The 13,516-nt window shown below is 36.3% G+C and overlaps 1 protein-coding gene across 1 annotated transcript in view; it reads right to left on the bottom strand.

Moving 5' to 3' along the window:
- Positions 1–2,373: 2,373 nt before the first annotated feature.
- Positions 2,374–13,516, bottom strand: part of MCMDC2 (minichromosome maintenance domain containing 2) — a 38,250-nt gene continuing 27,107 nt past the window's right edge. Inside the window, exons 12-14 of the mRNA XM_058528813.1 lie at positions 12,818–12,960; positions 9,275–9,384; positions 2,374–2,967 (exon numbers count right to left, since the gene is read on the bottom strand). Of these exons, the coding sequence (XP_058384796.1) occupies positions 2,801–2,967; positions 9,275–9,384; positions 12,818–12,960 (420 nt within the window). The 3' untranslated portion in view covers positions 2,374–2,800. The remainder of the gene's footprint in view (positions 2,968–9,274; positions 9,385–12,817; positions 12,961–13,516) is intronic.

Genomic DNA, 13,516 nt, shown 5'->3' with positions numbered 1-13,516 from the left:
AATCTATATTATGTGAATTACTCAAATATAATGCAGTTTTTTAATCAAAATGGGTGAAATGTTCTTTTCGGTGTACAGGTAGCTGCAGATGAGTGTTCAAGTCTTTAGCTCTGCTGTTTAAAAATTCATTATCTGAAGTAAGTAATTATGATTTGTCAAGCAACCACATCTATTGATAATTCATAATATCTGATAAACTCCAAAGGGCTGGGGCCATTTCCTGTTAAAGTTGCCTTTGTTTGTCAGGGGTATGATTTTATTTGAGTTTGAGTATGGAATGATTTTCACTGTTGGTTTCTGTTTGTTTTTCTGAGGTATGGCATACAACATTTTGGAAGGCAAAATGAAGAATTGGTCAAGAAGACATGAATTGAAGCAAATGATGAAAATATTTTATTTAACATTGATCATTTCACAATAAATTATGTAGAAAAATAAATGTTTGAATACCTTTAATTGCTGGGCAATAAAGTTTTTTTTTTAAATATATCAAGTCTTGAAACAATTCCATTCTCATAGTCACTAGTCAGACTTTTTTTTATATAATTTTATTTATTTTTTTTCCCCCAAAGCCCCAGTAGATAGTTGTATGTCGTAGCTGCACATCCTTCTAGTTGCTGCATGTGGGACGCGGCCTCAGCGTGGCCAGAGAAGTGGTGCATCGGTGTGCACCCGGGATCCGAACCTGGGTCGCCAGCAGCAGAGCACTCGCACTTAACCGCTAAGCCACAGGGCCAGCCCCAGACTTGTTTTTAACATACTTTAGGGATAGTATGTTCTTATCAACAACTAGTTTATTTGTGGATAATGATTCTCTTTGAGGTGGCAGGTGTCAGGCAGCTGGGGAGCAATTTCTAGTACCTCCAGTTCTCATACCCTTGCCTGCCGTAGGGGATTTCTGGACAGGCTTTAATCACTACACATTAGATGACTATGTGGGCCTACCCTTTAGAACCTGCTATTGGACCTGAAAAACAAGTAGTTGGAATCTTCTAAATTCCTTAATGAACTGCCCTTTATAAGTCAAGGTTTCACCTGTGATGTACGTATTTTGTGTAAATTTTAAATTTTTATTCTTAATTTGCTTTTACCTTTGTGAACCAAATAATCCTAATCCTAGTACAAGTAATAACAATAAGTCCAGTCTGTCCAGAACTTGAAAATTTATAAGAATTCTAAAACGGAACTGAATTCTTACCTGGGTGAAGACTTAGCTAAATCTTCCTTTTCCCCTGTTGAGTCCTTGCTTTTATCAGGGTTATAATTTCAATTTATTAAGTCAAACAGTATAAAATGTGTACAGCAACATCTCTAGTCACTTCCCATTAGAGGCAACACTTGAAAACCATTTTCCCCTGTTTGATATTGGTCCTCTTGTTTCACCAACAGAACCTTAACGCTTCACAATTGTAAAATGGAGGCCATTTTATGGATCCTAGTTTTATTAAATAGAAATTTTTTGCCTTCATTCCATAAGAACCAGAAAAATATGAAATATATAAGAAGCCACAAAATAAGGTCTTAACTAACTATAGAATTGTAATATGTAAATATTTTGTTTTTAAAAACTAGTTTTGCTTTCTGAAAGCTAATACTATATATAGTCTCTGGCACTAGTGGATATTCAATAAATATTGTTGAAGGAATGACTAGGAAATAGTAAATGGCTTGTTGAAGTCCTATAGAGTGAGCTGTCCATGAAGCTCTGTGAAGTAACAATTTCTGGTAGGGTGGTAGTGTCTTGGTTAATAAGGTGGCAATTTTGTTATGACATTTTCCTTTTAGTGAGTAAAGTTATCTCTTGTTAAAGCTTTGAAAAGTGAAAGCAAGGATTTTGGGGATTTTACAAGGTAAGTATATTGTTCTCATGGTGTCCCTACCTTTTCAGAACAGATACCTTCCCTCCAAAAATGAAGACTGGGATTGCGAATTGGTTTCTTGGCCTTTTGGTACCTTGTAACCAGTTAGGTTTAAAGAGCTAATCACTGCTCCTTAATTTGATGTAAATTTTTTTCTGTTTAACCTGGCTTATAAAAAATGGAAAATTTCCAAAGCTTTTTCTGACTCCTAAAACAATATATATTTATATAATGGACATGTCAATATCTAGTAAAGCATGACAAGTACTAAATTTGAGGCTGCTGGTTATAAAAACTGCTGTTATTGGGGCTGGCCCCATGGCATAGCGGTTAGGTGCGTGCGCTCCGCTGCTGGCACCCTGGGTTCGGATCCCGGGCACGCACCAACGCACCGCTTGTCAGGCCATGCTGTGGCAGCGTCCCATATAAAGTGGAGACAGATAGGCACAGATGTTAGCTCAGGGCTAATCTTCCTCACCAAAAAAAAAAAAAAAAATTGCTGTTACTCATTAATTTGTCAAGTTCACAAGTGCAGGAAAAAATGGTTTGAAGTAATTTGTAGATAAATATTCTCAAAGTGTTATTGCCACCTTGTGACAAATGGAGGGAACCACATAAAAGTTACCAATTACCATTTTTTACGTTGCTTGATTTGCAACATTCTTTATATTTTTATCTGTTGACCACTGGTATACTGGGCTAACCAGAAGGTTTTTTTCATAGGATTCTCCTAAGTTTTAAATTTCTGCTATTGGCTTTGATATTTGGATTAGTGTTTATCCCATTAGCAACTTATTTGAAGAGATTATATTTTATATTTTTTAACACGGCATTCTAATGTACTCCTATACACAGTATTACTGGAAGCATTACTTCAAAATCACTCACACTTTTTTCCACTGCTTAAGTAGAAATGAAGTAAAAAATTTTCCTCAGATTGCCTATTCATCACTAGTGAAAATAGCTGTCCCAGGTCCGTATGTGGCAATAAACTGTTGGAGCTGTTGTTGGTACTGAGTTAGATACATATCCCTTTGCTCTAAATTTTCTTCATTATACAGTTCAAATGGAAATACTGCATTTGGAGCAACACAAAATACAGTGGCACCTAAGTGAAGAAGGAAAAAAATGTAAATGAGACATACTCCTTGAAATGCTAAATAGGAAATAACATTTTCAACAAAATATTCTAGTGAAAGTTTTAAAATTAAGTTCTGACCTACTTAATAGAGTATTTCAATAATCATTTAAATCTGACTTTTCTTTTTTGTGTTGAGACCCAGGAAATAGGTTCAGTAAATGAACAAATGGGTACCAGGCCCAATGGAAGAAACATGTTGATGTTCACATTTTAAAGTTTGAAAACTAGAAATTTATCATCTATTGAAATAGTCTTACAGTTTTGAAGCTAAATAGTGTCAGGAGGTGGAAGAAGTAGGGAAAGAAGGTATTGGAAGGTAGAGAAACACTAATCTTATTTTATAAAGGTTAAGTGGATGATCAAAGATAAAGACGTACATTTCTCGATTATTAAAAACCATTAACATAAAGACAAACATAAACCTATGGAATAGAATAGAGAGCCTAGAAATAACCTCTTGCATGTGTAGTTAAATGATTTTTGACAAGGGTGCCAAGACCATTCAATGGGGAAAGGACAATCTTGCCAACAAATGGTGCTAGGAAAATAATATCCACATGCAAGAGAATGAAGTTGGTCCCTTCCTTTACATCGTATACAAAAATGAACTCAATAAATCAAAGACCTCAATGTAAGAACTAAAACTGTAAAACCCTTAGTTAAAAACAGTGGGGAAATGCTTCATGACATTGGACTTAGCAATTTCTAGAATATGGTAACAAAAGAAAATAAATTAGATCACATCAAAATTGAAAATTTTGGGGGGCTGGCCCAATGGCTTAGTGGTTAAGTTCACGTGCTCTGCTTCAGTGGCCTGGGGTTCATGGGTTCGGATCCTGGGCATGGACCTATGCACCACTCATCAAGCCATGCTGTGGAGGCATCCCATATACAAAATAGAGGAAGATGGGCAGAGATGTTAACTCAGGGCCAATCTTCCTCAGCAAAAAGAGGAAGATTGGCAATGGATGTCAGCTCATGGCCAAGCTACCTCACAAAAAAAATTGAAAATTTTTGTGCATCAAAAGATACAATCAACAGGGCCGGCCCTGTGGCTTGGCAGTTGGGTGCCCGCGCTCCGCTGCTGGCAGCCCAGGTTCGGATCGCAGGTGCGCACCGACGCACCGCTTCTCCGGCCACGCTGGGGCCACGGCCCGCATGCAGCGACTGGAGGGATGTGCGGCTGTGACGTGCAGCTATCTACTGGGGCTTTGGGGAAAGAAAGGGGGGAGGAGGATTGGTGATGGATGTTGGCTCGGTGCTGGTCTTCCTCAGCAAAAAGGGGAGGATTGGCACGGATGTTGGCTCAGGGCTGATCTTCCTCACAAAAAAATAAATAAATAAAAGATTAAAAAAAAATAAAGATACAATCAACAGAGTGAAAAGGCAACCCATGGAATGGGAGAAAATATTTGCAAATCATGTATCTGATAGGGGGTCTACAATTCAACAAGCCGATTAAAAAATGGGCAAAAGACAGACATTTCTCCAAAGAGGATAACACAAATGGCCAATAGGCACGTGAAAAGATGCTCAACATTACTAATCATTAGAAAAATTCAAATCAAAACCACAATGAGATACCACCTCATACCCCTAAGGATGGTTACTATCAAAAACAAAACAAAAAAAGTGTTGGCTAGGATGTGGAGAAATTGGAACCCCTGTGCACAGTTGGTGGGAATATAAAATGGTGCAACCCCTATGGAAAACAAGATGGAGGTTCAACAAAAAATTAAACAGAATTAACGATATAATCCAGCAATTTCACTTCTGGGTATATACTGAAAATAATTGAAGCAAGATCTCACAGAGATATTTGTACACTCATGTTCATAGCAGCATTAGTCACAATGGCCAAAGGAAGAAACAACCTAAGTGGCCATTGGTGGATGAATGGATAAACAAAATGTGGTATATATACACAATGGAGGAAATTCTGATGCATGCTACAACATGGGTAAACCTTGAGGACATTATACTAAGTGAAATAAGCCAGACAAAACAGGACCAATATATGATTCCACTTATATGAGGTACCTAAAGAAGTCAGATTCATAGAGATAGAAAGTGGAATGGTGGCCAGGGGCTGGGGGAGGGAGAAATGGGGAGTTATTGTTTAATGGGTACGGAGTTTCAGTTTGGGAAAATGAAAAGGTTATGGAGATGGACGGTGGCAACAATGTGAATGTACTTAACATCACTGAACGGTGCACTTAAAAATAGTTAAGATGGTAAATTTTATGTCATGTATATTTTACCACAATTAAAAAAAACAAAACCCTTGACTATTACTGTAGGAGTTAAGCTCTTAAATTCTGTTTCACTGATTAATCATTGAATGATTACCTAAATATAAGTGGCCAGGAGTACAACTGCTACCCATGCAGACAGTGCCTACCTTCCTAGAGCTGTCTGTCGTCAGTAAACACTTACATAGCCTCAGACTTCTATGACTGCTCCCCTTACTGCTTTACCTTTCCTGAAACCTTGCCATCCCTGAGAACACTGCTTTCCTTGTGGCTCTCTAAAGTGAAGCTGTTTTTTCTCAAACACTCCACATACCTTAGTGTCACAAGAAAGAGTCAGAACCTTATTTGCTGCCCCTTGCTGCTTCCTGACCATTCTTGCCCTTGCTTTCCTCTTGATTAAAAATCTTTCCTCCATTGCCCAGTGCCATCTGTACTTGATCACCCTTTCCCCTTCCACAGTGAAGTCAACAACCAGCTCTCAGCCCTTGGCTCACAATCTTCCTCTCTTCCCTAATACCTGCCATTCAGTGATTTCCAAGTGAATGGTCCATTTAACTCCCGACCTCCCTGTATCCTGACCTTTTTCCCTCTACCTCCACCACACATTCCCAAGGTCACAGGAAACGTATCACCAGCTATCACTCAAAACCATGAGTTCAAATATCCTGCTCCCCTACACTACTTCCTATGCTTCAACTTCCAGGTCTTCTATCTCAGAGACCTCCAATCTGCTTCCTTCAATTCTCTTCCCTCTTTAACCAATTTAAGAGTCCCTCCCTTGCCAATCCCCCAACTCCCTTGCCCCTCTGCAACACTCCAACCTGGAATCAGGCATGGATGCTTGGCGGAAAATCATGTAACTGGTATTTCTTGATTTCACTTTAAACAAATCACCTCAAATGGGAACTTGCACTGTCTGACAACCCTGTTGGGTTTCTCTAGCTCACTTGCTCTTCTATCCTCCACAATGACTATTATATTTCATTCTTCTCTCCTCAAACCTTTTGTTTTTAGCTGATGACCTTGTGCAGAGTATATGACCAAATCTACAGGCCTACTTGATTCTGTATCCTTTGTCTTCCCTCCTAGAAAATGAAGTGACTTTTCTATCAGAGGCCAATACCTTCATAGGTGCTCTGGATCCCACCCCCTCTCACCTTTTTAAGGACATCATTCCTTTGATCTTCCCCTATTTCTGTAGTATCATTAGTTCACTTTCTATTGCACATCATTTGGTCTATTATCTTCTATCTTTTTAAAAAAATCCATTCCTGGACCACACATCCTTTTCCAGCTAATACCTTATTTCTTTCCTCATCTTCATAGTCTAACATCTCAAAGTGGTCTGTGTGTGCTATCTCCATATCCTCACTTCCTACCCCACTGAAATCCCCACTCCTTCAAAATAGCTCTAATCATGGCCACCTACAACCTTTAGATTGCCAAATCTAATCTTACTCAGTCTCTCAGTAGCACGTGATACAGCTCACTACTCCTCTCCCTTCTTGAAACACTCTCTTTTTTTTGGCTTCTATAACACCACACTTGATTTTCTTTGTACATTCTAACTGGTGCTTCTCAGTCTCTTTTGTTAGTTCTTGCTCATCAACCCCATTTCTAAATATTGCAATTCTTCAAGGGAAGTCCTGGAGTTCTCTGTATAGTTTTTCTCTAGGTGATTTCATCCATTCCATGGCTTTGAGTACCATCTCTGTGCTGATGATTCCTAAATTATATTTCTAGGTTAGAATTCTCTTCTAAATTCCAGATTCTTATATCTGTCTATTGATATCTCTGTAGGATGTCTCAAACTTATATCTTTTTTTTTTTTAAAGATTTTATTTATTTATTTTTTCCCCCAAAGCCCCAGTAGATAGTTGTATGTCACAGCTGCACATCCTTCCAGTCGCTGTATGTGGGACGCGGCCCCAGCATGGCCGGAGAAGCGGCGTGTCGGTGCGCGCCCGGGATCCGAACCCGGGCAGCCAGCAGCGGAGTGCGCGCACTTAACCTCTAAGCCACGGGGCCAGCCCCACAAACTTATATCTATAATTTGATTTTTCTCCCAGGCATTTTTCTCTTTCTTTCCAGTCTTGGTAAATAGCACCATGATCCACTCAGTTGCTCAAGGTAAAAACCTGGGAGTTTTCTTTAATCCCTTCCTCTCTCCTCTGCCCCAACTCCTAAATCCAGTTCATGAGCACAAACTATTGGTTTTTGCATCCAAGAAAAATATCCCTGAGTAGAGATCATTTTCCTGCTATGTTTAAAGTAACACTTAAGGAGCTCTTAGCATTATTTTTCTTAAGACTTAAAAATCAATATACCTAACTGAAATTTATTATGGAAAAAAAACTAACTAAAGGAAAAAAAAATCTTCACATAGTTTTATTTCCCTCAACAAACGCTTTCTTAAATGCTTCAAGAAAGTCCTGACAAGGGCCGGCCCCATGGCTTAGCAGTTAAGTGTGCGTGCTCCGCTGCTGGCGGCCCGGGTTTGGATCCCGGGCACGCACCGATGCATCGCTTCTCCGGCCACGCTGAGGCCGCGTCCCACATACAGCAACTGGAAGGATGTGCAGCTGTGACATACAACTATCTACTGGGGCTTTGGGGGAAAAAAATAAATAAATAAAATTATAAAAAAAAAAAAAAAGAAAGTCTTGACAAAATAGTTACCAAGTGAAAACAGCCATAATCTACCACAGGAGTCCTTAATATTATAATACCATAGTGGTTTGGGTTTTTTTTTTTGTGAGGAAGACTAGCCCTGAGCTAACACCTGTTGCCAATCCTCCTCTTTTTGGCTGAGGAAGATTGGCACTGGGCTAACATCCGTGCCATCTTCCTCTACTTTATGTGGGACGCCTGCCACAGCATGGCTTGATGAGTGGCGCATAGGTCCGCGGCCAGTATCCGAACCTGCGAACCCTGGCTGCCACAAGCGAAGCATGCAAACTTAACCACTACAACACCGGGCCAGCCTCCTATAATAGTTTTTAAATTCAAAGACACACATTTTTGTCTTCTTATGGAATCCTGGTTGTATCTTAACAATTTTGATGGCATGTCATAGTAAAATTGGCAGCATTTTTTCTTCATGGTACATAAAATAATGTGTCTTATTTTTTCAAGTATGTTTTTAAATATAGAATAAGAGAAGAATGTAAAGTTAAAGCAAATTAAAAATAAAAACATTTATATATCCTTCCTCTTATTTAGCATTGGCTAGGAACCAGTGTTTTTCTCTTGGTAAATAAAACTAATTCAGGATAATAATTAACCTTTTCTGGGGGTCATGAAACTCTAAGACATACTTGATAAAACTTATGATTCATCTCCCTAAGCAAAAAGGTATAAAGCATATACATACACAAATTTACATATAATTTAGGGATTCACAAGCCCCTACAACTCTCTAAGTATCCATGGATCCTAGGTTAAGAATGCTTGATTTAGATAATTATAGAACAAAGTTGTAATGTTCTAATGGATCTTTGTGAAAAGTTATTACAATATAAATTGAATTTAAAGCAAATTTAAGCACAAAACATACACACGCAGAAAAATCAGCATTAATACATCCTTTAAGTCCCAGCATTGGAACCAAAGTTTGGTTTGAAGGATGGTATATCTCGTCAAAATTAATCTCATCTAACATGATGAAGAACTTTGTGAGATTAACTCTCTTTACTCTTACCTTAAGAGCTCTTTTATGTTTTTATTAGCAAAACCATAATAAGCCCCATTCATTTCAAATAATTAAATGCTATAGTCATAGTATTATAATTAGCAATTCAGAGAAGGTGGTGACGCAAGGTAATCACATTTTCTTTGCTTATGTGCCTAACTCCACTGAGGGACTGCTTGACAAATGTTTCATGTTATTTTAAAAGGAAGATAAATGTATTATTCTTTAAAATAATATTTAAAATATATGTAACATTTTAATTTAACAGACTAAGAATATTTAAGTTTAAATATAATTATTTGTAGTAATCATTAATAATTTAATAGATTACCATATTTCAATGTGAGAGATGTTTCAAATAATAAGGCTGCAATTAATACATCTTCTTTAAGCACTTTATTCCTTAAGTTCAGTCGAGCATGGGCTTCAGATAGGGAAACTCTAAAAAAGAAAATTGATGCCAATCAAAATATGTTGATGTTATAAAGATAATATATTTTGGTAGTAACAAACCAAGACATATGTGAACATAAGCTACACCTTAAAGATCAGCATATTCTTACTTTAAAACAAATTTTAATTTCTTTTCAAAGCATTTTTTTCCTACCAACTATTCCAGAACAAGCAAGTATCCTGACTTATTATCAAAGAGTTGGTTTCCACCCTGGCTGATATTTATTATTCCACACCCACTGCCACCGCCCCCCCACCAAGTTCTATTCAGATAAATACACAGTTGGGAAAATTAACCTAACTATAGACACATCCTCGGTGTTTTCTTCCAGTTCTTCATCTATTTGAAGTCCTCATAGAAACTTGAAACTTCAATGTTGGAAGAGATCTGAGGGATCAAAGTTCTAATTCCCATCAGATAATTGAATCTTCTCTACATCTCAGGCTACTTATTGTCCAGTCTCTTTTGAACTTTTCCTAGGATTCACTAGAAATCATAGGGCAATCTATTCCTTTATATTTTATTTTTAAACTAGCTTTGATTACCTGAAAAAAAATCTCCCTTAAGCTCTCATTAGGCATATGCTATGTACTTGAATGATTGCTGGACTTGGCAATCAGAAAACCTCGGCTAAGTCTCTAGAATTTACTAGCTGTGTGACTTTGTATAAATCATTTAATTTCTGAGATCTTTTTGAAGCTCAGTTATAAAATGGGGATAATAATAATTCATGGGGTTATTGTAATTTCAAATAAGGCATTTGAAAATTTGGGGACTCACCCACAAAGATTATATAAATGTAAGTTGAAACTGGTTTCACTGCAATTTCCACCCACTAGTCTTCTGAGATTACAGAACAAGCTTAATACTTCTTAAATGTGACAGCTCTTTAAGCACTCAAAGACAACTTTTCTAGTTGCCCCATGTTTTCTTTTCTCCAAGATAAGTATTCCTAGATCCTTTAATATGTCATGAGACATAATTTTCAGGCCCCTCACCATCCTGGCTACTTTCCTTGTGACCAGATTTGGTTAATATTCCTTTTCAGTACAGTACTGCGGGTATGACTGACCAGCAGAGCAGACGTGAGGCAGAACTAGCATTTTCTTACTCTTGATACTATATATATTCTATAATACAAACCCAAATCACAGTATTATTAACAGCCATATTACATTGTTTACTCATAAAGAATGAAATAAGTCTTTTTCATTTTAAGCCTTATCGCCCTTTTCCTATCCATTCTTACTTGTACTGGGGGAGGCTGGGACCTAATCAAGAACATTACATTTATCCTATTAATTTTCTTCTTGTTAGAGTAAGATCATCATTCGAGCCTGTGAAGCTCTTTCCAGAGTTGTTTATTTACAAATTTGATTATCATGTTCCTGATGTCCTCACCCAAGCTCCTTCTAAAAGTGTTGACCAGGACAGAATATATATATACACAGCGTTTCAAAGAGAAGAGAGTATTGTTCAGCTCCACTTCTCTGGAAAAGCAAAGATGTGTTATTAGGTACCTGTCTACAGAAGTAGGAGAAAAATTCAAGGTTTATGACTCTTCTGAGTAGTGGTTCATTTATTTTGCTATTTCATAAACCTCATCTCCACCTCTAGTGTTTATTTCTACAATGGGAAAAAGTACAGTTATACTAAAATTAACTCTGCTTAATTTTTGGATCAATATGTCAAATGTAAACTGAGACTGTGTGACTTTAAATAAAAAATATCTTTTTCTACAGAGAAAAAACATTATGAGAAAATAGGACTTTCAAAGCTTTTAAGCTTTGAGTATTATTTGAGTATTGATATATTTTGAATATTCCTTCAGAAAATGGAAACCATTATCAATTGTTTACCATTTTAAAACATCAAAGTTGATTTCTATGTTGTCTAATCTTTAGCATATTTTTTCAGCTCTATGAAGATAAATATACAGTGGGAGAAATTAACTAAACATATTTATTTCTTATAGACCTAAAGTTGATATTTCCTGCCAGTCCTTCACTTGTCTTATTTTATATTGCAGTTATAACAAGATATTTATTTATTTAATGGATTATTTTACTCCTGGTCCTACTTCATAATTTGTTTGAAATCATACATTAATCTGTATCAAATGAAATAATGGTCTATCAATATGGGACTGTTTAAATTATGGTACAGCCACATCAAAACACAGTAAAACTGTAATGCAGCAACTAAAACAGAATGAAGTAATTCTTTATGTGCTGATAATATGATATGTATAGCATGCATGATTCATTTGGTCAAAAAGAGAATATCTATCCATATGAATATATATATTTATATATAATATATATTTACATTTATATTTATAATGTTTTGTTAAAAAAGAGACAAGCCCAAAATGGAGTCACTTGTGCTAAGCCCCACAACAGCAAACCAAGACTTAATATCTAAGCTAATTACAGTTTCACCCTCTCCCAGGAATGTGACCTTTAACCAGTCAATCTAGAATTACCTGGTCAGCACTAGTGAGGTCATCTGCATTTTAGACTCCCACCCTTACCCCAGAGGAAGGTGACTTTGCCTGAAACAATATACTCTTTGTTAGAAACTTCCTTTTCTCCCCACTTCTGTCCATAAAAGCCTTCCATTTTGTACAGCTCCTCAGAGTTCCTTTCTATTTGCTAGATGGGATGCTGCCCGATTCATGAATTATTGAATAAAGCCAATTAGCTCTTCAAATTTACTCAGTTGAATTTTGCTTTTTTAACAGTTTAAATAACATATTCATCTAAAAATATGTAATATATTCAAATAAAATATATATTTAGTATACAGCACGTATTTAACTTACATATTTGTATATGCGAGTATTTGAATAATTTCTGGAAGGATACACAAAAACTGTTAACAGTGATTATCTCTAGGGAGTGGGATAGGAATGGGTAGGGTTAATAGGACATTTTACCCATCATTTTAGACTTTTCTTTTACTATGTCTATACTTTACTTGTATAATAAAAATTAGTTTTTTAACAAAACTTTTTGAGGAACAATAATAAATGAGTCTACTAAAGTATTTAAAAGTACAAGGAACAATATACTTCAGAAGAATTTTTCTAGGTTCAACTACAAAATACCTGGAATGTAAGTCACATTTTAAAAAACAATCATTTGCATTTGAAATCAGAAATTTTCTCATACACATGTCATACAGGAGGTCCAATAAAAATTAATTTAGTGAAAACAAATTATTGGAAGTTCAAATTATGTAACAATATAACAAAAGGAGTTGTTAAGTCACCTTAAATTCTGTTGGAACAAGATAAATTATAAACCAACCAACGAGGAATCAAACAAAGAAAAAACTGAAACAGATAAACAAGTAAGTCAATTAAACACATCATTTAAAAGTCAATACCGGCTTTCAGATTTTGCAATGAATACCTACAAATATTTTAATGCAGATGCTGACAGTTTTGATCCACATACAGAATCTGTTCTGATTCTGCGACTTGCTAGATAATAGCCATGAATCATCCTTTCTGCCTCCAAGCTGAATTCTACCTTCAAATTCTTTGCAAAAGCCAGCAGCTAAATTAAAAAGTGTGAAAATTTTATGAGATTCAAACTTTATTATAGAATCTAGATTACAAAAATCCAAAATATATTGTCATTTTATTTTTAAAAGTTTGCATATTTTACTGCCAGCAAAATTGATTAAGTATAGGGAGCCATCCCAAAGTCACTGAGCATTTTAAATCATAGTCTTATACTTGTAAAGAATACTAAAGTTTACCCAGAATAATTTCTTCCTCCGTCTTAGTGCAGAAATGTTCTGTGCGATGTCTTTGAATGACTTTCAAGTCTTTGCTTCCCCCAGAATAAAAGCTCAGTCAGAGACTTTCAGTGAGAGAGCTTATTTCCCTTTGAACAGCTTTAATTCTTTCACAGTTTATTTTCTTATAACTTTCTCTCATTGGCCCTAGAGCTACTTGCCCTCCTTACTTCTCTTCTTTCCTTTTAAAGAAGAGGACTGAATGCTAGCAATGTGGGAGGTACTGTGTTAACTATTAGGAAGGTGGGCCTTGGAGATTAAATAGAATTTTGGGTAGAGAATAAGTCTTCAACATAATGATTTTCACTGTTT

The sequence above is a fragment of the Diceros bicornis genome, chromosome 33, assembly GCF_020826845.1.
Source record: "Diceros bicornis minor isolate mBicDic1 chromosome 33, mDicBic1.mat.cur, whole genome shotgun sequence".
Taxonomy (NCBI): Eukaryota; Metazoa; Chordata; class Mammalia; order Perissodactyla; family Rhinocerotidae; genus Diceros; species Diceros bicornis.
The sequence above is the reverse complement of the archived record's forward strand: the minus strand, read 5'-3'. Positions and strand labels throughout refer to the sequence as shown.